At 35.1% G+C, this 25,050-nt stretch overlaps 2 protein-coding genes and 1 long non-coding RNA gene across 5 annotated transcripts; 2 read left to right on the forward strand and 1 right to left on the reverse strand.

Annotated features, from left to right (window-relative positions):
* Positions 1-533: 533 nt before the first annotated feature.
* Positions 534-14,864, forward strand: sgk3 (serum/glucocorticoid regulated kinase family member 3). 2 transcript variants are annotated; one of them, XM_051882997.1, is made up of 17 exons: positions 534-795; positions 4,825-5,006; positions 5,122-5,205; positions 5,566-5,638; positions 6,866-6,941; positions 7,281-7,356; positions 7,714-7,790; positions 7,955-8,012; positions 8,340-8,423; positions 8,527-8,658; positions 9,345-9,457; positions 9,928-9,964; positions 10,367-10,453; positions 13,049-13,144; positions 13,236-13,391; positions 13,726-13,815; positions 13,902-14,864. In XM_051882997.1, exons 2-17 carry the CDS (start codon positions 4,929-4,931, stop codon positions 14,070-14,072), a joined length of 1,488 nt encoding a protein of 495 aa, XP_051738957.1. In that variant the 5' UTR covers positions 534-795; positions 4,825-4,928; the 3' UTR covers positions 14,073-14,864. The 2 variants fall into 2 exon arrangements, with proteins under 2 accessions (XP_051738957.1, XP_051738958.1); XM_051882998.1 differs by having other exon boundaries at positions 7,741-7,790.
* Positions 14,865-15,013: 149 nt separating this feature from the next.
* On the forward strand, positions 15,014-21,241 carry mcmdc2 (minichromosome maintenance domain containing 2). 2 transcript variants are annotated; one of them, XM_051882996.1, is made up of 14 exons: positions 15,047-15,286; positions 15,483-15,613; positions 15,860-15,919; positions 16,420-16,615; positions 16,690-16,812; positions 17,306-17,407; positions 17,934-18,062; positions 18,143-18,377; positions 18,461-18,666; positions 18,767-18,933; positions 19,303-19,482; positions 20,197-20,333; positions 20,724-20,833; positions 21,090-21,241. In XM_051882996.1, the coding sequence occupies exons 1-14, from the start codon at positions 15,190-15,192 to the stop codon at positions 21,239-21,241; spliced, it is 2,025 nt and encodes a 674-aa protein (XP_051738956.1). In that variant the 5' UTR covers positions 15,047-15,189. The 2 variants fall into 2 exon arrangements, with proteins under 2 accessions (XP_051738955.1, XP_051738956.1); XM_051882995.1 differs by lacking the exon at positions 21,090-21,241 and having other exon boundaries at positions 15,014-15,286; positions 20,724-20,862.
* Positions 20,835-24,421, reverse strand: LOC127506471 (uncharacterized). The gene is made up of 7 exons (XR_007928002.1): positions 24,340-24,421; positions 22,710-22,758; positions 22,189-22,228; positions 21,918-21,975; positions 21,641-21,696; positions 21,359-21,434; positions 20,835-21,225 (listed from the first exon to the last, which is right to left on the reverse strand). It is a non-coding gene; the product is annotated as an uncharacterized LOC127506471 (long non-coding RNA).
* Positions 24,422-25,050: the final 629 nt, after the last annotated feature.

Below are 25,050 nucleotides of genomic sequence, written 5' to 3' on the forward strand. Positions count from 1 at the left end.
AGAGTTTTCCTATTGTAAGTCCATGCTGCCCTCTTGCGGATATTTTGTGATTTTATTTTGTCTTAGGAGGATTAAAAATATGAATATATCTGCTTAGTTTGGCATAAAAACATTAGTTAAAAAAAAAAAAAATATTATAAACAGGTTCGTGAAAAACAAACAGATAAGGGACTTACCATGTAACAAATTTTATTAAACGTTTGCCTTGACTTGTTACATATTTTTCTATTTTAGTCATGATAACTTGCACTCCATTATTTTACAAAATATAATATAACATAATAGGCAACATTTTAAAAAGCAAAACAAATATAATTCATGAAACAGTGAAATATGTAAAAGGCAAGGTACAAAAATATCAACCGCAAACAATTTTTTTTTATAGCTAATACATTTTATAAATACATGAAATGTAAAACTTGCCATATTCATTTCTTTTAAAACATCCTTGTCCTAACATAAAAAATCTGCATGTGATTGACAGTATGCGTGACAGTTCTGCCGCTAGATGGTGCTATTGTTTATTCTCCTGTAACCACATTATTATTCCTCGTTCCCCCGCGTTTAGTCGCGTGACTGATTGTTTCGGAACTTCGGAACAAACGTCAATGTGTTTTTCTTTCACTGGCGGCTCATTGGTAACATGATGAATGTAGGAGAGTACAAATTCTTTCCGTTAAGCCGGGTCAGTATTTAGTTCCCAGACACGCCGAGTTTTAAATTTGAATCGTTGGACTTCCTTTGCCTCCCGACACGTCACTGGAGTCAGTTGGATGGAAAAAGTGAGAAAATAAGGCAAGTTATGTCTTGACTCTCTTTGAACAATGTGAAGCATGCGAGTGACTCTAGAAGCACGTCAGTGATTGTAGTAAGTTTAGGCTGTAACAGGTCCATTCTCAGCGATAGTACACAATGTACATTACGTAATAAAATGTTTATTTATTTATTTAACAGGCAAGCCAAATGCCAGAAATACAGTGCTCTACAAAAAAAAAGGAAATAAATGTCAGCCGCCGTCTGCCAGAAACAAATGCCTGCCAGTCGAGAATTTTGTATCGAAGCTTGATTTCAGTTCAAAATATTGTTTCTAGCCGTCTGAAAATCTAGTGACAAAAATGTCCCTATTCACACCATATGTCCATCATGATTTAAAAAATTCAGGCTAGGGTCATTTTTCAGTCATTTGAATGTGTTGTGATACAGCAATGCTTTCATTGTTTTATTATATATATATATTATTTGTTGATGATTGTTGTAATGTTAATAGTTCTTATTAATAAAGATGGAGACTGATAATCAGTTTCCTTAACACTTTTTACTTAATCAGCTATCAGTTAGCTATAAATATGTATATATATTTTTAGTCAAATTGTTTAGTTAGTTTGTTAAATAGCATAATTGAATCTGTAAATAAAAATCAGTTCTGCATATTGGTTATTAGACAATAATCTGTATTTGTATCAGTCAAAAACATATATATAGTTCAATTCCTTATTATGTAATATTAGATTAAATATAAGTTGATTTCTTAACCCAATTCAACATCAAAACACATGGAAGATTAATTTTTAAATTATTCATGTAATAATCGCTTATTGAGAATGAGAAATTAATATGTGAATCATGTGGGCTAGTCTGTGTCATTCAGTATCCTTAAGGAGTTGCGACCAACAAGTGAAATATTCACCAAGCCTTCCGTTACAAATTTTATTGGAAGTTAAAGTGTCCTAAGTTTTATTACAGAAACATTTACAAATGGTTTCTTTAACACACATCCTACTTATAGATTCCAGTGCATTGTTATTTTATATGTACCATTTTTAATAGTGTAGGATTACATTTAATCTGAGATGAAAGCTGTGCAAACCTGTACTTATGCATTTTGGCATGGCATGAATCTAGATTTTAATGTGTGACATGTCTTTGCAGGTTTACATCTGTTCATTTGGACTCTCTTTTTGCTGCTTAAACCTGTTTTACTGTTTGAGTTGTTATAGTATGAGGTCATATTTAACAGTAATATTTTGACACCTCCAATGTAGAGGTGACTAACTAAGTGGCGATTGTTTCCTGAAATTGCTTAATGAGCCTGAAGCTGTTGCATAATTTGTCCTAAATTTATTTTTGTTAATTTGAAATAAGCCTTTTACTGTAATCTTTCACTTCTCATGCCATGCGTAAAGAAACCAGCTTCTAGTTTCACTTTCAAGGTGAAGTGTCTCTGTTTGGTTATTTGGCTCAGAGTCAGACACTGGAACAGACATTTAAATAGTGCCATGCTTCCTGGTGACTGTTTTTAGTTGAAGAGAACATTAGACATCTTGTCTCCAGGTAAAACATTAGGGCTGGGCAGATTAATTTATTTGCATATTTAAAACAATACTAGAGCTCCAATATATCTGACACGTTTGAATATGCATGTGAAATCATTAAACTCCCTTAAAGTTCTTGAATAGTTGGCCACGTAGGCAAATAAACCTGACATTCCTCCATGCTCACAAGAATGTAGATAATACAGATCGCAGTGATACGGTAACTGTGTCTGCAACAGCTACAGTCTGTTATCTCACCTGCACACATTTAGTTTGTGTTTCATGTCACGCAGTACGAAAAAGAGTAACACAGGAGGGTTTAGGATAATCCCACTCATTATTTTAAAAATAATTATGCAAAAAGATGTTCATTATTCTAGAAAATTGTATGTTTTTCTTTGTTCTGGTGGTCACTATTTTGATGAAGCTGGTGCATTTAAAGTGACACATATTGCTAATTATTTTGTATTTAAATTCAGGTTTTTGAAATATGATCATATACAGCTTTTTATTTCTTTTAAAAACACTATAAACAATATATATTACATACACACACACAATACAGTGCTTAACAATTAGACCACCTTAACTTTTAGACCACCACCGAATGTAAAGTTTGTGCCACAGCTTCCCTAAACTAGCAGTATTGGTGATTATGAAAATATTTCTTTATGTTTCTGTAATGGTTAATTCACACCAGTATGTTTATAATGTTTGTCACAGTAATGTTTATAATTCTAAAATATAATTATGGTTGGGATTTAATGTCTTTGGGAACAACTAGAAACTATTTGGAAGACAATAACAATGGAGACTGTGGAAAAGTACATAAAAACAGTGCCAGCTGTTATTGTTAGAATACAAGCTGTTGTCGAATGTGTGGATTATGTGTAAATAAAGACTATTTAGTTGTTTCAGTTTGTTATTTGATTAATAAATGATAATACATATTGTTTTAAACAGGTTTTTGACAGTTTCCTAAAATATTTGAGTTTTCCCATTATTATGACATATAATAATATATACAGTTGCAAGAAAAAGTATGTGAACCACTTGCAGAATCTGAGTAAGATATTTTACATAAAAGATGTGTATGTATAATTCACAAGACAAATAAATAGCTGAATTTATTAAAATGACCCAGTTCAAAAGTTTGTGAACCATTTATTCTTAATACTGTGTGTGGTTACCTGGATGATCTACGACTGTTTTTTTGTTTTGTGATGGTTGTTCATGAGTCCCTTGTTTGTTCTGAGCAGTTAAACTGAGCTCTGTTCTTCAGAAAAATCCTCCAGGTCCTGCAGATTCTTCAGTTTTCAAGGATTTTTTGCATATTTGAACCCTTTACAGAAGTGACTGAATGATTTTGAGATCCGTCTTTTCACACTGAGGACAACTGAGGGACTCAAACACAACTATTAAAAAAGGTTCAAACATTCACTGATGCTCCACACAATGCGTTAAGAACCATGGGGTTCCTTGAAAACTGATGAATCTGCAGGACCTGGAGGATTTTTCTGAAGAACAGAGCTCTGTTTAACTGCTCAGAACAAACAAGGGACTCAAGAACAACCATCACAAAACAAAAAAACAGTCGTAGATCATCCAGGTAACCACACACAGTATTAAGAATCAATGGTTCACAAACTTTTGAACAGGGTCATTTTAATAAATTCAGCTATTTATTTGTCTTGTGAATTATATGTAAACATCTTACATGTAAAATATCTTACTCAGGACAGTACTAAATAAAAAATAACATGCATTTTGTACGATCTCCCTTATTTTGTTAAAATTATTCACATTTTCACAGATTCTGCAAGTGGTTCACATACTTTTTCTTGCAACTGTATATGTGTGTGTGTGTGTGTGTGTATATATATATTTCTTTTAAATACTTAAGAAAAATTTTAAGAATGTTGTCTAATTATATGTAAAGTCTCTCTCTATATATGTCCTCACTTTATGTAGGATGATAATTAATATATTGATTTTGGTTTTTATTTTTTTATTATATTTTTTGACCTGGAATCAAGCTAAAACTGTCGCTGATAATGCTGAAATAATAATTGTTTACAAAAAATTACCATATAAATACCTTTAAATCTGCATCATGTAGGTCCAGTGCAGTGTTTTCTAAAAATACCTCATATACCTCAGAGGGGTATGTGGCCCACCCAGTGAGCAATCGTGTGTTGCTCTTGACAGAGGGAGTTTATGGAAGTGGCATATGAAAGAAGAACATCCCCGTTTGCTCCCTCCCAGTTGGAGAGAAGCAGAGGGGAGGATAAAAGAATGTGAGAAAAAGAGAGGTGGAGACTCATCGCTTGGCTGGCCAGACTGAGGCTCCTCTCTGTGTTCATGCCACACTTGATTAGTGACTCTCAGTGGCCTTCCTGTCCTGTCATGCAAGGCCCAAAGAGCCCTCTGGAGCTAAAGCGGACGCTGGACACTGCTGAAAAGAGCACTTGACGGTGGTAGAACATCTTGCTTATGTTTATGTTTTTCATAGGACCAGAATGGAGAGTTTCAATCAGAATCAGGTGTGCCCAAGAAGCAGGGGGGCGTTCTGAGGACCTGTGAGCTGTTGCTTTTGAGATTCTGAGAGGCCTCAGGATGGAGGAGCAACCAAGCTGCCCCAATGTCAGCATTCCCTGCTACAACGAACAGAGAGACAAGAAGAAACGCTATACTGTGAGTCACATTACCTCTGATGCTCTCATACAGGTTTTGAGCGCTCTGTCTCACTATGATTTAATATTATGTTGTAGCATCGGATATGTGAATGTTTTTATTCTTGTCTCGTTAGGTTTACAAAGTAATGGTCTGTGTTGGAAGTCATGAATGGTTTGTGTTCCGGAGATACGCAGAATTTGACAAACTGTACAACACTGTAAGTAAATTGATTTGTAGTTTAAAACATAAAACTGTTTTTGGAATGTATCTTCAGAAAAAATATTTTTAATTGTTATTTTGTAAAATGTCGTGTACAAACCATACACTACTGTTCAAAAGTTTGGGGTCAGTAAGATTTTTTTTAATGATTTTAAAAGAAGTATATTATGCTCACAAAGGCTTCATTTACAGTATTTGTTAAAAATACAGTAAAACAGTGTTAAAAATACAGTCAAACAGTGAAATATTATTACAAAGTTTTCTATGTCAATATATTCATTTCTTTAAAAACAATCTTACTGACTCCATACGTTTGAATGGTAGTGCATTTTAAAAAAGATCATGTGTTTTTCCACAGTTGAAAAAACAGTTTCCTGCCATGAATTTGAAGATTCCTGCTAAGAGAATATTTGGAGACAACTTTGACCCAGGTATTTTACAGTTCCTTGATTTCTCCTGCATATTGCAAGGGAAATTCTGTTATCTCGTGCACATACGTTAGTGACTTTGCTTCATTTAGCTTAACAGAGATCATGTGTATTTGACAAATTAGATTATCCAACAGTGTTCCATACAGAAAATCAACCATGCTAAATCCGCCCTGCCCCGAGCCTATAAAATCTTTGTCCTTGTTTAGTCTCATGTTATGCTCTCAGACAATGTGGCAGCAAAGTTGTGTGCATAAATAACAGAATGAGAATGCGCACCCAAGTACCAATTGTATTATTTAGCTCATGTGCGACCAATTATGTGGCCAGTATGTGGTCAAGATCTTTTTCATGGAAAAATCATGGGTCTGGTCATTGGAAGCACATGCAAAATTTGTGTTCATATTCTAAAGGCTTCTTCAACATTAGTAAAGTTCTTTCTCTGCTTTTCTCTTTCACTTTCCCCTCATTCTTTCTGGATAATTGCTGTCTCCCTGGACAATAGCGGTCTAATTATTTTGTGCATATTTTTACAGTAGCTTCCCATGCTCCACTTCACTTTGTATTCACATTGGACAGCATTGGTTTTGATAAGTTACTGATAATTTAGTTATTTCCTATCAGAGGTGATGGTAATCACGAGCATTTCTCAAAAATGGGTAGTAGATCTGTTCTGATTGGGTCGTGGGCAGCAAGATAATATCAAATGCTTGATGGCAATCATGCTCTACTTTATTTTGGTGCAAACTCACGTCACTTGCTGGAAGCTAGGCGAATAAGCATATGCCAAGATGGACAGGTTGCTAGACATCCGCAAAAATATGCAGGGTTAAAAAAGAAAAATGGGTATACATGGGTAAATATGGGTTCACTTGCAATGAGGATAAACATGGTTTGTGTCTACCACAAAGTGTTTAGTGCAGTGAATTATTGGCTACCAAGAACATGAAACCAAAATTCAAGAGCCATTTTGAAACCAAAATTGTACTTTATCCTATTCAGCCTGTGTTATGGTAATAATTTAGAATTTTTTGACCTATGCCGTTCACAATAATTAGATTCTATGGATTTTTGTTTCCTTTTGTGTGATATACATTTGTTATATTGTGTTGGATCACTACTTGATTAACGTAAAATCAGGCAAAACCAGTTGAGAACTACTACTCTGCACATTTTCATCAAAATGATTTTGTTATTATTAAGCACCTATGCTTTTTGTGTAATTCTTAGAGTTTATAAAACAGAGAAGAGCGGGGTTACATGAGTTCATTCAGAGGATTGTGTCCCATCCACAGCTCTGCAGCTAGTGAGTATATCAGCTAGTTTTTTAATGTTACTTCAGTTTCTTTCACCACTCATGCATCTAAATTTATGTAAAATTTGAGTGGCCTTTGCGTTGGAAACAAGCCAAAACCAGCCACAACCAGATATCTCTCTGAACTTTGAGTACAAAGCTGATTTGATTGTATCTTGTGAACCCATGCCAAATAAAAGATGCTTCTTTTTGATTTTCTGTAAAATTCGCCATGGTTACGGTTCTTGTTACATGAGCTGTTGATGTTAGCTCATATTGCTCCTCACAGCTGTGGCTTTGTATCGCCTCAGTCAGACCTCTAACATGTGAATGTTCATTTCAAATGCGCAGTCCTGATGTCAAAGACTTTCTGCAGATGGACAAATCTAAAAACTTCTCTGATGCCTCAGAGGATGAAGATGACAAGGTTGGTATTTGAACTAATATTATGTTTTTAATAAGTTATTGCGTAAGTTGTCTTCATAATTTTCTAGTTGTCTCGCTTGCTTTTTGACATGCTGTAGTTATTTAAAAATTAATTTTTGGTTCAAAATAGAATTATGTATAGCTTTTTTTTTCTTTATCTTTTAAAAAAAAAATTTAGGGACCCATTATGCAAATTAGCTTGTGCTGCAATCTCTGATGCATTTTTAGTAGATTTTTTTTTTTTTAGTTTTTCAATCTAAGATTATATTTTTGTACTGTCCATATGCAAATAAACTCATAATAAATAAATAAAAAGAAATAAAAGTACATGTTTTCACACAGCTTTCATATCTAGTAGTTCTTTTTTTTGTCATATCTCTTACAGAGTAACTCTACCTCTAGAAACATTAACCTGGGACCATCTGCAAACCCACAGTAAGTGTTTTATAATTGTTTAAAATCATTTTATAGACTTAGAGTATTGCTTTGTATAGTGGTAAATGCTGTATTTATAAATGTGGATGCAAAACATCCAAATGGTGGAAATTAATAATGTGTACGCCTTTATTTTAGCCTTAATTTCCGTGTTTTTTCCATAGAGCAAAGCCTACTGACTTTGACTTTCTTAAAGTCATAGGAAAGGGAAGCTTTGGAAAGGTACATTTTCTTTTTAAATACAACGCCTATTGATGAAAATTGTGAAATTATCAACTACCACAGACTAGTGAGAGAAAGTGGGTCAATTCCTTGTAACATGTTATGTATCAGTTACTGAAAGCTCTGAATGTCACTGAGCCTTAATAAATTCTCTGTTTTGTTTGCTGTATGGTTAGCCATAGTGTTTGTTTCGAAGCCACGGACTCTCCATTCAGGAAGTGAAAGTATCTCAGTTATGAAGTTAGAGCTTGTCTGTTTTTCTCCGACGGGCAGCCGTAGTGGAAGGTGAAACCGTTGCTAACCCACCGTGTCCTCTCCCACACAAAGGTTCTCCTTGCAAAGAGGAAGCGGGATGGGAAGTGTTATGCCATCAAAGTCTTGCAAAAAAAGGTCATTTTAAACAGGAGAGAGGTAATGATTTTCTTTGTTTTAAAACAAAACTTTATTAATGCTCTCTCTCTTATGTTCTTTGATATTTGATTAATGAATCCCCCTGATATTCTTTTCACGCCAGCAAAAGCACATTATGGCTGAACGTAATGTGTTGCTGAAGAATGTTAAACACCCCTTCCTGGTTGGACTGCACTATTCTTTTCAGACAACAGACAAATTATACTTTGTCCTGGATTTTGTCAATGGTGGAGAAGTAAGTATTTGTGGTTTTGAAACTCAAGGCTGACATCTGCCTTATCACATCTCAAAAGCCTCTGTTTGGCAGATTAAACCAATATGTTATAAATAGAGCTATTGCTGACAATGACATTTGTAATTGTATGTCTTAAAGGGAAAGTTCACCCAAAAATGGTCATCACTTGCGCATCCTTATTTTGTTCCAAACCTGTATGACTACTTTCTTCTGAAAAGAAGATATTTTGAAGAACTGCTGAAAGTCAGTGGCATCCAAAACAACAAATTGGACCCCGCTGACGTGCATTTTAGTCATACAGGTTGTCATTTTTAGTCATTTTTTGGTGAACTATCACTTTAACAAGGAAATGTAGGAGATTGTCATGTGACATGTAAATGAGATGATGAAGCACATGTGTGACTGTCACAAACTATTGGGCATTTTGTTAGCATTTTGCATTGGTTCCTTTTCACATGCTTAATTAAACTAATGGTCTGACTTCCTGTTTTTTTTTTGTTTTTTTTTTTTTTTTAAGTCTGATGACCATATTTTAAATGTCAGCTAATGAAAAATCGCACAAATAAACAGTAGCATTGTAAGGCAGGCTACAAAATAGCCATGACAAACCATGATGTAATAGGTAGCCTGACTATTTTCTGCATCTGTTGAGTTAATATTGCAATTTTTGATTCTTTCCATTACAGCTTTTCTTTCACCTGCAAAAAGAGCGGACCTTTCCTGAACCCAGAGCCAAGTTTTACATCGCCGAGATGGCAAGTGCTCTGGGTTACTTGCACTCTCTTAACATTGTTTACAGGTAAATGCAGCTTTATTAAAGAATCCCTCAAGCTATAAATACACCAGTTTCATGGTTCTCAGATGATGTTTTGCTGTTAAAGTGTGTGAGAATTCCCAGATGCAGAGGAATGTTTAACAGACACGTTCTACACCTCCTCTGGTTTTCCCGGTTGTTGCCATAATGTGACTTGGATCTGTACTTGAAAATTTTTGATTGATGAACTAACTTAACTGTAGTCATTTAAAATTACACTCACGTGTAAAATGGCCATCATGAGAACATAGTTTGCATTCATAGGGTGTGTCGGGATTGCTATTCATATGAATTAAATGTATTATGAATGACTTGTCTTGTCATATTATATTAGCCATAATTCATTGTTGATGGTTTTCCTGTGTAATGTTCTGTGTAATGTTTTTAAGATGAATTGTTCCTGGCTGAAAACATATCAAAAAATGCTAACAAGTTAAGTGTTCTTGTGTTCCCAGGGATTTGAAACCAGAAAATATCCTGCTGGACTCTCAAGTAAGTATCCCTCTTTTTTTCCCCCCAATTTTATCATTGCCAGAGCGTAGCCGATCAACGTTGTGAGAGTTCCAGGGGAAACAGAGTAATCTATCCTCGCTGTGAAGTATAACAAACTCTTTTGATTTCCCGAGACGAGGTGTACAAAGTATAGCTTTGGCCAGCCAAATAAAATATAGGAATGAAACTGAAGACTTTTATTTAATTTGTAAGAATGCTTGAGATTAGTTTAAGTTTTATTTGTGCATTTCCTATCGAATCTGATGAAACTGTGAGAAGGTTACAAGGCCCTGCCAAATATTCTAGTCAGACACAAGATTCTTTGGCTCTGTGAAGAATAGGCCTTTTGTGTGGTGACATGCTTCCTGAAAATGTTCCTGTTGGCATCTTTTGTTTGTTAAGGGACATATAGTCTTGACTGACTTTGGACTGTGTAAAGAGGGAATCTCCCAAGCAGACACAACGACCACATTTTGTGGGACACCTGAGGTATTGTATAATGTAAATACAATGGATGGATGAATGATGCTTACACTACTGTTCAAAATTTGGGGTCAGTAAGATTTTTTTTAATATGAAATGAATACTGTTATTCAGCAAGGACATATTTAATTGGTCAGTAAAAACTTATATTTATAATGTTAGAAAAGATTTTTTTATTTTAAATAGAGATGCACCGATATTGAATTTCTCCATTGATACCGATAGCCGATAATTCAGTGATATCTACCGATACCGATAATGATACCAAAAGTTTGGGGTTCTGCCTTTCATTAAATTAAAAATTTTATTAAATTACCTTCTTTTAAATTAATGATAATTTCATTATAATTAATAATTAATCATTATATTTTTAATTATTATATTTTGAAAGAAATACAAATAAAAACTTTATTCTCTCCATTTCATCAACTTGTTTCAGAGTAACTGGTATCAGTTATAAACAAACATATCCACCTTATTCCTACGCCCCATGACGCTTTGCGCAAATTATGGGTGTAACTTCCGTTAAGATGTAAACAGTCAGTGAAAGGCTCGCTCTATGAGCGCAATAATACTTTTTTTTTTTTAAAAACTGGGTACAATGAGATGACATTATTCTACTCATCCTTCAACTAACGTGTAAAAGCATCAGGCCATGAAAAAGCACGATTCTTTCCACAGCAATAACGGACAGGTTAAATATAACTATAGTGATACATATCTGTATTATGTAATATACGTTGCCTTAATAAAAAATGTTCATGAACTTCAGCATTGCGTGATACTATTTCAAAGTGATTTCCATCATTTTTACAGATAATAAATTGTATTTACCTGTGAAAACAAACCTGGAAAGAGACGTGAGGCTTTGAGGAGAAAAATGAGAGATTCTTCGTGCATTCCAGTGAATTATTAATGGGATATATCGTAAATTATATCGGGAGAACAGACCACAAATGTGCTGTATATGTTGTCCTTTTTCATACTATTAAAGCGGTATGCAAAGGGACAAACAAAATAATCACGAGGATAGAAAGCATCGGCTGAAAAGAGCTCTTGCTATAGATATTCTTGTTATAACATGTTACGTTAAAATACCATTATTCTCATGTTGTTACGTTATTCTCATGATGTCTGAAAATAAAACATGAAAGAGAAATTGACAGCTCATTCAGTCAAACTGACGGATAAGCTTTATTTGTAGGGCAACCTTATGATTTGAAACCATTCATTTCAGTCTTTTTAAATGGAAGTTCCCCAAACCGGAAGTGCAACCCATAATTCGAAACGCAGTAGGCTAGTCAGGAATAAGGTGGATTACTCCAATAAATATATAAACACATTAACTAAATTCTGAAGATTAAATTAATATTTCTTAACATTCTAAATGTTATAAATTTATATAATTAATATTAATATTAAACATCAAACTGGTTTCTTAGCATTTTCTTTTCACAAATCACAAATTCAGTGCATTTTCCAGCCTTCTTTTGACTGACAGGTCCTGATCGGCCCTGACTATCGGCTGTTTTTAAAAAATCTTTTCAAACTTCTATCGGCCAATACCGATTATTGGCCGATATATCGGTGCATCTCTAATTTTAAATAGATGCTTTCTTTTGAATTGATATCACTCTTTCCACAAAAATATTACACATTACAACTGTCTTCAACATTATTAATATTAAGAAATGTTTCTTGAGCACCAAATCAGCATATTGGAATTGTTTCTGAAGAATCATGTGACACTGAAGACTGGAGTAACGATGTTGAAATTTTGGAATTCACAGGAATAAATTACATTTTAAATAGATTTAAATGGAAAACCAGTTATTTTAAATTGTAATATTTCACAATATTACTGTTTTATTTTTTCATATAAAAATTGCAGACTTGTTGAATATAGGAGGCTTCTTTAAAAAAAAAAAAAAAAAAAACATACCGACCGCAGACTTTTGAACAGTAATGTGTATAGCATGTGTTTTTGATTTTATGTTTGAAAAGTGTGTTTAACATGTTACTGTGAAATGTTACAGTAAATATATTGTTTAATTAGTTGTTGCATGTAAAAATGACTACTTAGTGTGATTATTTTTATTAAATTGTTACATATTTGGACATCACACTTGCCTAGATTAACCTTGTTACATTTTCTTAAGAGAAATTAGAGTGCTGCACAAACGTCAAAACATGGAAGACTAATTCTCCAGTGGTTCCCTCGAGATTTTCCTAATGGGGTTTTTCAATTCATGAGTAAAATAAGGTCTGTAATAAAAATAACTTGATGATATTTGGATGTTTTGACCTACAACGTAAATTACACACACTTTAAAATAAACATAACAGATTTAAAATTTGTGCTTTCGATATTGGTGTGTGTAATTTATGTTGTAGAGCAAAACATCCAAGTACCGTCAAGTTGTGTTTACCACAGATCTTATTTTACTCATAAATTTAAAAACCCATAAGAAAAAATTGAGCGAAACACTGGCAAATTAGTTTTCTGCATCATGGCTATATTAACTGCAAATTAAGCTTTTGGAGGGTAGAATAACATAATGATTTTAATGCAATAAGTGCATTCTTTTGTTGTTTTGATAGTATCTAGCTCCAGAGGTACTCAAGAAACAACCCTATGATAACACTGTGGACTGGTGGTGTCTGGGATCTGTGCTGTATGAAATGCTTTATGGGCTGGTAAGTTACTAATAAACTGTAAATCTGGCTAGTTGTCTGTGAAATACATAGGTAATGAAGCTTAAATCTTGTTTTACCTTTATGTCAACAGCCTCCGTTCTACAGCAGGGACACACATGAGATGTATGACAACATTCTTCACAAGGAGCTTGTCATGCGCCCTGGGGCATCCACAGCTGCCTGGTCCATCCTTCAGGCCCTTCTGGAGAAAGACCACACCAGGAGGCTTGGCTTCATAGATGACTTTGTGAGATATTTACTACTTATATATCACCCCCTGGTGGATGATTGTGTCAAACATTTCTGTAGCATCTAAATAGTGTTTATGCAATTTAGTTTCCTGTGATGGCAATCAATCAGGCAATTAAAAATGTTCAACCCTGAATCCAGTTTTATCCAAAGCAAAATTTAAATTGCTCTTTTATAATATTTGAACTTGTTACTCACCATGAAAATAGCTAAGGAAGCTGACATGGTGTTAAAATGCCAACAAAACAAACCAAACAGTCAGGCAATGTTGAATTGAAAATATCTTGGAATATCAAAAAAAGGCCTTATATATTATGCCCTTTTTGTTACAGAATGAAGTCAAAAGACATGATTTTTTCTCATCCATTAACTGGGATGACCTTGAACAGAAAAAGCTTCCTCCTCCATTCAACCCTAGTGTGGTAAGACTTAAAATTATTTTGCTAAAGTTTCAAAAACTTTTATACATAAGTGTAGTAACAGTCAACTCTCTAATGTTGTCTTGCAGGAATCCCAGTATGACATCTCTAACTTTGATCCCGAGTTTACAGAGGAAACCGTGCCAAACTCTGTGTGCTTCTCTTCAGGGCAGTCAATCGTCAATGCTAGTGTTATGGAAGCTGATGATGCCTTCCTGGGATTTTCTTACGCTCCGCCATCAGAAGATTCTTTCCTGTAAGGGTGGCGCTGCTAATCCACAGAGAGCTGCATTAAAAGTCTGTGATCGTTCTCTCTGATGAAAGGGAAGAATTTTGCTGAGCATGATATCCTGATCGGAGGGTGGACCCTTTTGTTTCCTAACAGAAGCAGTACATAAACCTTTTGGGATGCAGGGTGTTTCAAACTGTATTTTTATGCGTAAATAACATTATATTTTGTTTAACATTGAACGGCCTTACCTGAGCGATTAGCTCAGAAGCTGAAGTGATGTTGTTTTCCTGAGAATATTTTCAAGGGCTGATGATACTTGTAAACAAAACATCCACTTTGACACATTCCTTGTTTTTGCCCCAACTCTCACACTTGATTGCTTATAATATTGTGCAGTATATGAACAATTAAGTTTTTGTAGTTTAGTCTTTTATTAGAAATTTACTATGGAAAAAAATGTTCATATAATGTCAACACAAGCAATTAATTTATTGCTTGACATATTAATATATATATTTCCTTTATACTGTTTAGTATGTAAGTGAGTAGACAGACCTTTAAGCTGTTTTGAAATGAATTTCGATAAACCCTGTAAGTTACGGGTCATCTACAGCCATAGTACAGTGTAAATTATACATTTGTCGCTATTTGCATTTAGATTTTAATGAGTTAGTAGCACTTAAATACTGACAATGACCCTGTAATAAACCACTATTTCATTTGCCGCCCTCTGATTATGAGATGAGACACCATAGTGCCTACTGACGTATGACATGACCTTTAAATGATGTACTGTACAAGTAAACATGTTTTCTTGAAACACTTGGCTGTCGTGTGTTTCCTCATTTGCATATATTTGCATGTGTTGTGCTTCGTGCCAGTTACCGAGCGGTACCAGTAGCTACATTTGGGAAACACACGAAAATCTACTAACTTTAAAATAACCATTAATAATGTATTTAAATAGATGTGGTATGCCTATAAATGTTTATTTATAGGCGCTATTATTATTATTATTATTATTATATGTTTTCGAGGTTAGCTTGTTTCTTGAATTACTTGTATCACGTGTTATACATCTAATTTGCATATATTGAGGCCTAGCTTCCCTCCAAACTGTCGAGCCCGCGGTGCATTTCGGAGATATGGATCGTCTACTTTCTTTAAAAGAAGCAATAGTAATTTATTTAGATAGAAGTGGTGGGTTACGTAAACTCATTGAAGACTGTAATGTCTTTAAAGGTTTGTTTATAAAGTTGGAAACCTTATTAGCGGTTTAAATGCATTTAGTAGTTTCCCTCAGTGGACAGAAGCTCCTGCACGTGATGTCCACATCCGTTTTTATGTGACGTTTTAGATTAATCATTACATTTTATATTATTATTATTATTATTATTATATCTATAAGTGCTGAAAAGGGGGGTAAAATGTCTTTCAGGTGCACAGCAGATGGGGGCCGTGTATCGGTTCAGTTTTGATGTAAGTCCCTCAGATGTGCTTGAACTCGACGCCACACTGGGAGACTGTATACTACACGACCCTCTCAAAGCCGTTTCCCTCTTTCAGTCAGTGAGTTGCACAAATAAAATATACAAAATGCTCAGATTATTAGTCAGTTGCCTCACGTTTGCTTATGCAAAATAGCAAAGGGTTCATTTTCTGCCAGCCACATTTTCCTGTTAGAGAAGTGTGTGGGGAAAAAAGATGTAACGTTGATGTCATGTATTTTATTGTGCTTAACAGGCAACGTTGATATTTACATTTAGAAACTACTCTGTATTTCAAACAAATGAGAATGCAGTGGTTATTTTTCAGGTTTGCTATCTGTCTATAAAAACTCTGTCACTTTTTGACCACGTAGAAACAGAAAGCCAGGTAAGGAACAGCTTAATTAAATGCAGATTTCACTCATATTTGTTTGTTTATAATGGTGTACACTACTGGTCAAAAGTTTTTTTTTAATGTTTTTGAAATATTAAACTCTTTTCAACATTGATAATATTAAAAATGTTTTGCAAATCAGCATATTAGAATGATTTCTGAAGGATCATGTGACACTGAAGATTGAAGTAATGATGCTGAAATTTCAGCTTTGCATCAGGGGAATAAATTACATTTTATAATATATATTTAAATTGTAATTATATTTCACAATATTACAAATTTTACTGTATTTTTGAAATGCAGCCTTGGTGAGCATAAGATACTTTTTTTTTTTTTTTTTTTTTTTTTTTTTTTTTTTTTTTTTAAACATTTTAGAATTATTCCAAACTTTTGACTAATAATGTGATTGATAAATTCACTAGACAATTATATAATAGAGCTATCAGTGTATCTAAATATAAAAAAACATAAGTTACTTTTTTTTTCTGTAGGTTAATGTTGTTTTAAAGCCAACCCATTTGCCACCGTTTCCCGACTATTGTTTGGATCTCTCTGAGTTTCCTCGTGGGTATGGTCCAATGAGACCTTTAGCTTTGGAGGGCCTCGTAATTGCCATGACACGTGTCACCAAATACACACAAGGGGCCAGATTTCTCTGCTCAGAAGAGACATGTCCTTGCTCAAGAGGTGGGTAACTTTATTAACTTTATGTGCATATTTGTATTTTTTGTATTTTATATTATATTTCTATTTGTCCAAAGGGTTTCATCATATCAGAGTTCATGCACCGGGTGCCACAGAGTCTGCCACGGTTAGAAGTGATTTTACCTGCTTTCTCTGTTCTTCCCCGCTGAAAGAGGATGTGAAGTCTCGGGTTTTAGGGGGTGAGACAACATTAATAAAAAAATAAATAAAAAAAAAACATTTATGAAACATTATATGGAGTGTAAACTTGAAAACATGTAAGAAAAAAAAAAAAAAATCAATAAACTTTATAGTTCCAAACACTACCATTCAGGTTTGGGGTCAGTTTTTTTTATTTTTTTTTTTAAAGAAATTAATACTTTTATTCAGCAAGGACACAATATGCATTGATTAAATGTGATAGTAAATACATTTATAATGTTACAAAATTGTTACTTAATGTTAAATGTTACTTTTAAACTGTTAGTTCAACAGAAAACAAGTATTTTAAATTGTTATAATAATTTACTGTTTTTACTGTATTTTCAATCAAATAAGGCTTCTTTCAAAAACATTTTAAAAAATCATACTGACCCTAAACTTTTGAACGGTAGTGTAGTCACATAAAATTACTTGCTAAGAGGCAGGCCAAATATTATAATGTGTAAAAACTTTTTTTTAATAAATTCACAGATAAACAGCTAGTTGAGCTCATGCATGTAAGAGCAGTGGATATGTTGGGAGTTCATGATGCTGCTTCCTTAAGATATCAATCGGTCACCCTTTTTCTGAGAGGTAAATGCACTTTTTGTATCTTAAATTACCCCTTTTTACTTTGTCATGGTCTTGAAACTTTACTTTTAAACCAACCATTAGGAAATAATCCAGTTAGTTTGTTACTTGTCATGCCTGATTAACCTGGTTTTCTTAACGTTCAATCAGAGCTCTCAAATAAATAAACTGCTGAAACACATCCACTCACAGTGTCTTTCAGTATTAGATTGGGTGTTCCTGTCTCCTTCAATAATATTTCTCAGTTAGCCATCCGGAGAGGCCACAGATTCTCTGGACGGTATTAGCATATTGTGTTGACCCAGTATTAGTCTGGAATTCAATACGCCAGGCTCCAGTTACTGAACATACATGTTAATAAATGTAAGGTACACTCATTAGTTGCTACAAGTCATAGTGGAATCATTGTTTAAAAGAGCCTGCAGTGTTTCTCTTGGCAGTGGTGTAGGTGGTGAGCTTGTTTCTCAAATAATAATAAGCGAAGACCAGCCTCCAACTGTCATTGTTTTGTTTCTCCTAACGTAATTAGATGAACTGTGTAACTCCATGAGAATCGGCCATCTGTACCGAGTTGTGGGGATTCCAGCTCATGTGCACCAGTGGCCCAATGTAACCTGGAGTGTAGAGGCTTGCAGCATCCAACCATGGAACCCCAAATGTAAGGTTTTGTTTTGACTTTAATGGTGTAAAAACAACCAGAAAAATTAAAAGTCATTTGCTCCTGACTGACTCTCACAGGCTCCTGTGTGGTTAGCAGCAACTTCCAGAACCTGCAGGCAGCCTCGGCCTGTTCCCCGTGGAGGTTCGCTGCCATTGTAGCCAACTCATTCGGTTCCCCAGTGATCCCACCTGGACTCTACAACACATTAAAGTTGGGGCTACTTCTGAGCTTGGTGCAAACTGAAGATAATCCAGACTCGCCCAACCACCTGGATGTTCTGGCTCTCACCAGTGACAGTCTAATCATTGATAGGTCCAGCTTTATCAATTCAATAATCAATATTTAGATAATGGTCATCAAAATATGATGCATAGTGTGTGTTTATTCGTTGACAGGTTGATGAGATATAGCCTGCCGTTGGCTTCGCGAGGCATTCATCACGAGCTGACAGGAGAGCTGTTGGCATCTCTATCTAGAGATGAACATGGAGCAGGTACCGCCAACATCCATGCAGGTTCGGCTTTGTTGGCGTCGGGAGGAGTCTGTCTGCTGGGAGACCTCACATGCTACAAGAAAGACAAGATGGACATGCTTCAGTCTGGTGCCAATTAATTGTTTTACGTTATTTCTATTGCAGATGACGGCACTAGATATGAAAGTGTACGCATTAAAGCAAACCTAAATACTTGTTTTTCCTTTAGCTCTTGAAAGCAGAACTGTGTCTGTTTTCATTCCTGCCAAGAAGTATGGTGATGATATGGACCAGCAGCTCTCCTTCCCCATCCAGTGTAACTTTTGGGCCTTAGCTGATGCTGCTTCCCCCTGCAAGAGGACAGCCAGATGTGATAATGTGGTGCTTGGTTCTGTGGTGGGTTCATATCCAGTCTTATTATAGTCAAATGGAGCTTTTCCTCAGGAAATGAGATAGGAATGATAATGTGGGAAGCATGCAGTACATACCAAAAGACTGATTAGAAGGAACACTGAAATGCTTCACAGATGACCACACCTTTTTCTGTATTTAGGAAAAGGAACCAGAGACAATGTCATCTATTTTAGGAGAGTTCCTCATTGTTCTCATTTGTGTCAGTTGCTGAATCGCCTCTAGTTACGCCAAATTGTCTAAACAATGACTTAGTGTTATTTTATAGTACTACATCAGTGCATCTTTATAGAAGTCATGGTTTTACAGCATCTACTTATTTTATAGTGACTGTGATTTGTTATATAAATACAGGAAATGGGCTCAGTTCCTCTTCAGCTTGCAGGGGCATTTGGACTCGTAGTCCAGTGTCGAGAAACAAGCGGCAAACATCCACTTCTGTCCATGACAGTGCATACCCTGAGACAGGCCATGTGCCCAGGAGAACCCCTTTACCCAGCATGCATGCAGTTTACCACACAAGACTACAAAGAGGTCTGCCGACATACTGTACCGGTCAAAAGTTTGGAATCATTAAGATTTTTTTAAAATGTTTTTGAAAGAATACTCAGAAAGGCTGCATTTATTAGATCAAAAATACAGTAATATTGTGAATATATTGTAAAATGAAATTTATTCCTGTGATGGCAAAGCTGAATTTTCTGCATCCAGTCTTCAGTGTCACATGATCCTTCAGAAATCATTCTATTTTTTGCTGCTTAATGTTTTTGTGGAAAAAGTGATGAATGTTTTTTTTCAGGATTCTTTAATGAATAGAAAGTTCAAAAACAGCATGTATTTGAAATGTAATTATTTTGTCACATTAAAAATTTATTTATGGTCACTTTTGATCAATTTAATGCATCCTTGCTAAATTGAAGTATTAATTTCCTTTTCTTTCTTTTAAAAAACACCCCAGCTTTTTGAATGGTAGTGTATCTGTTTCCACAAAAATATTAAGCAGAAAAAAAACCTGATAATTTGGAGCTCAAGAAACATTTCTTATATAAGTGATTTCTGATGGATCATGTGCTACTCCTTTTAGTAATAAAGGTGTGTTTAAAAAAAAATATATTTCTAGACTTTTGGCCAGTAGTATATAATAAACTGTATTTGGACTGCCGTTTCATTTTACTAGTTTGAAATGTTAAAGATGTGAAGTAATGTACATAAAGTTAGCCTGTTTTTCCACACTTGAATATCTTCTAGCTTTTGGCTCATGCAAGGGAACTGAAGGTGGACATGAGTCCCGAGGCTGAAAGGATGATCCATGGCTATTACATGGCCAGTCGCAGGGTTCGCTCTGACTCAACACAGAGATCCTCTGTCACTTCTGTCAAACTCCTGTAAGCTTTACAAAATTAACAGTTTGAATTGATTTTAAAAAGGAAAGCTACACATGGCAACTCTTCACTACAAAGCACTGCTGTATTAGACCACTAGATGGAGCAATTATATTGCAATTCAGCACTTCCCCATTTCCAGCAGATTGTCAGCAAACTTTGTTTTGTGTAAATCTTCATGATAGTTTGAGATAATTACCAGTTGTTGAACAAGTGTTTTCCATTTATTTTTTTAATTTTTTTTTTTTACATAAACTGCATTTGTCAAAGATAGAGCCTCACAATTAAAGAAGCCTGAAACTTCAGTAAAACAAGTAGTCACACACCATATAAAGTAGAGATAAAAATGTAACCATTTCATACACTAATTATATAATTTACTGGTACCATTAGGATTTCTCTGGCCCAGGCTCATGCTAAACTCAGTCTGAGAACACAAGTTCTGGAGGAAGACGCAGTCATTGCAGTACTGCTATGCGAGAGTTCAGTCACCCTAAAACATGGTTAGTTTTCCAATTTTATTTATTTCTGAAGTACAAACAAATACAAAAACAACCTTTTTGAAATCCAGTCATTCTAAAATGATATTCAGTAAAGAAACAAAATCAGGAATGTTTTTGATGAGAATTTCATTGTGCATTTGATCACAACCCATTCACCTTTTAGCACTTCATTACTAGTGTATAGTTAGCCCCAAGCTCCTGTTACAGTGAGTGTGTGGAGCGTTTGGGAATGAAAAAGTTTTTCTTGGGAATGCAGGAGGCTCTGCGCTTGTTTTTCCACCCGATGCAGTGTTTCCTTGTGCTCTCCATGACCTGGACTCCTTGCACCAACGGGACCTTAGATTGGAAGAATCCCGCAAGCAGATCTTGCATTTTGTGCACACCTACGCAACCTGTATAGAGGAATGAATCAAGGTATTACAGGCAGGAACTAAGCTTTAGCCCATCTAAAGTCAAAACACATGTCCTCAGATAGTCACAGTTTCAGCACCACTACAGAATGTATATATTTTTATTATTATTTACCAGTGTATAAGTAACCAGTCTTCATCTTCCTTCATGCACTTCTCATGTCACCATTTTCTAGTTTCAGTCCTTTGATCTGGTAGGGGAGGTAAAATAAAAATCATTGTAGAAATCTCAAATGGTTTTCTGGGTAGTCAATTCTGCCATTGCTTCACAGTTCAGATAGTCACAGTGTCAACAATCCAATATGGTCTGATGGGTAAACGGCTAAAATGTGATGATCATCATGTTAAGCATTTTCACAAGGAAAAAAAAAAAAAAAAAAAAAAAAACACCACTAACCACTCTTCAATGATCTGCACTTCTCAGGTCACCCTTTTCTAGTGGAATCCTTGGACCTGTTGGGAGGATATGTAGGATAATATTTAATGCTGGTGAAATCTCAAACAGGCTAATCAAACTGGCTAATCAACTCTGCTGTTGCTTCAGACAGTCAGTGTCAGCAATCCAATTTGGTCTGACAGGTAAACTGAATCATGGCAACAAGCAGGTCTCAAACACATTTCATACACACATATACATTTTATATAATATATATATATATATATAAAAAAATTACCCTTTTTTCCCACATTTGCACTTCTCATGTCAGCCTTTACCAGTGGCAATCCTTGAACCTAGTGAGGATAAGATTGAAGGATAAGTGAAGCAGACTATACATTCTTACTCGCATACTAAACAGTCAACTGCTCTGCTCTCGCTTCAGATAGTCACAGTTTCAGCACTCCAATGTGGTATGATGGGTAAACGGCAAAAATGTGATCATCATCATGTTAAGCATTTTCACTAAAAAAAAAAATAATAAATTAAAAAGAAATAATACAACTTACCAGTCTTTAATGATCTGCACTTCTCCAGTCACCCTTGGACCTGGTGGGAGAATAAATAGTATATAATTTAATACTGGTGAAATCTCAAATGGGCTACTGGCTAATCAACTCTGCTGTTGCTTCAGATAGTTACAGTGTCAGCAATCCAATTTGGTCTGACGGGTAAACGGCAAAAATGTGATCATCATGGCAACAAGCATTTGTTTCAAACACATACATCACACTAAAAGAAACATTTAACTTCTCATGTCAGCCTTTACCAGTGGCAACCCTTGAACCTAGTTGAGGATAAGAGTGAAGGATAAGTGAAGCTGACTATATAGTCTTACTCGCATACCAAACTGAGTGTCACAGTTTCAGCACCCCAATGTGGTATGACGGGCAAACAGCTAAAATGTGAAATCATCATTACTTTTGGTTTAGGCAGAACTGCTGGTAGCTAATAAGTGACACGTTTTACATCCTAGTAATCTTGTCCACATCTTAGTTTAAAAATCAATTTAGCAACTTCAATTTCTTACTTTTGAAGCGATCCTTTCCACTGGATGCAGCCATCTTCATCTGCCACTTCTGTGATTGGGGGAAAAAAAAAAAAAAAAAAGTAACTTATAATTGGAGCTTCAGCTGTTTTGCAAGACAAATCTTCAAAGTAAAGAAACATGAAAAGCAGATGGTTATGAAAATGATCACTAATTACCCATGCTGTGTTTCAGCTATTGATTTAGTGCCTCAAATAAGCAGCACTGAGGGACGAGGTAAATGAAAAACTCAATTCCACCTCAAAAAAGATGACTGATGATCTAGAGGTCAAAAGGCACATGTAACACAGCTTGAGAGTAGACCCTCCCACACTAACACAAAGGCCTGGGCAACGCTAGTTCAACTTAAGGTCAGGACCTTTACCAAGACCACAGCACCTCCAAGTGAGTCAAAGCCCTGATTACCCAAACCAGGTCATAAGACCATTCCCAAACAGGCCAGGCCACACAAGGGACAGCAGACCTATGCCGGACAGAGCACAGTCCTGCCGACAGCAGAGCAAATGGCAAAGGAGCAATTTATCACCAGATCTGGGACACACACCTGCCAAAATGATTTATAACAGTCCTCATGGGATACTTAAAACCTTTTCCAAGATAGGTCATGATTACAACAAGATTTGACAAAATTATGTCATTGTGTACAAACAGTCACCTTTACGATATTGATCATATGGTCCCTGAAGGAATTTAATACATCCCATCAAAACTTCTGTATTCACTTTGTGCTCAAGATAAACACTTAAAACGAGGTATACAAAGTTAGTTGAGATCTCTTCTCCACATTTTTGCTCAAAAGCTCATGAGCAGATATACACAAACATATAAAAGCAACTAGATTTAAGCAAAATTTTAATACTTATCCCATTTAAGATATGAGAGCTTAATAGCAAATTCACACATTTGGGCTGATCTGCTTTGCAACAGGGCGAGCTGGCTTTCAAAAACTTTTGAAGGCAAACAGGCCTACTTTTTTCCCTTTTTTCCTCAATTTACTCACCCTCAAGTTGTTCCAAATCTGCATACATTTCTTTGTTCTGCTGTACACAAAGGAAGATATTTGGAAGAATGTTTGTAACCAAGCATATCTCGCCCCACCCCCACTGACTACCATAGTAGGAAAAAATATATACTGTGGTGGTCAATAGGGGGCGAGATCTGCTTGGTTACAAATATTCTTCCAAATATCGTCCTTTATGTACGGCAGAACAAATAAATGTATACAGGTTTGGAACAACTTGAGGGTGAGTAAATGACAATTTTCATTTTTGGGTGAACTATCACTTTAATATGAGATATAGCCGAATCATGTAGCCCATGACGATCCATGATAATGCTTAGAACTGATTGAGTTGATCAAATCTTTCAAATTCCAGTTATTAATGACTAGTGATGCTTCTACGGAACGACGTAGCATAGCAAGTTTGTATTATAAATTATTCTTTACGTAGCCTAACGAGCACGCATGCGGACTTACCACGTGGCCAACACAGGATGCAAAAAAATCTCTAAACGAGCTTATAGCCTCATGAGAAACTCAACAAATCGGTGCAACAATACTGTGACTTCTGTTAGAATGCATCAGTACAATTGTTAATTGAAATACATTTACCTCAAGTTATACTGCAGCGTGTAGAACGTGCGACCAGCTCATTCCACTCTTGGGAAGAAAAGGATATAGCGCATGCGTACTATGCTTTTTATAAGGGAACTTCCTGGTAGGAGCAGCACATGCGTGCTGGTGTGCTAGCGTAATAAAATAAAATAGGCTGAAGTACGTGAAATACCTTTACGTTTATGCATACGTTTATGCATGCATACGTTTATGACACGTTTATATTGATAGCACACTCAACAGAGTATAGTTTTATGAAAATCCTTTTGGAATTTGATTCCTTTAATGAAAGAAGCTTGCTTCTTGAATGTATCACCTCAAACCTAAACACTCAAACCTAAAGTAGAGTAGCCTATATATATATATATATATATATATATTTATTTATTACAGTATTATATAAAAATATAAATAAAATCCAACCCCCATTTAATAATAATATTCATAATTTAGATAAATGATACATTCAGCCACATATAGATCAATGCAATCTATATAAACTTTTTTTAAGAGGGTTAAAAAAAGGCTTTACAGAGTTAACATTATTTATTGCTTTCCACAAATTTTCAGTAATTAGCTTTAAAGATTTTTTTTTAATGTTTCCATGAACAATTTCACAGCATGCTGCCATCACATGAGATATATTAAAACTGTAAATGAAGACTAAAATTAAAAATGAATTAAATTTTTGATAGCCTATTTAAAATG

The sequence above is a fragment of the Ctenopharyngodon idella genome, chromosome 23, assembly GCF_019924925.1.
Source record: "Ctenopharyngodon idella isolate HZGC_01 chromosome 23, HZGC01, whole genome shotgun sequence".
Classification (NCBI taxonomy): domain Eukaryota; kingdom Metazoa; phylum Chordata; class Actinopteri; order Cypriniformes; family Xenocyprididae; genus Ctenopharyngodon; species Ctenopharyngodon idella.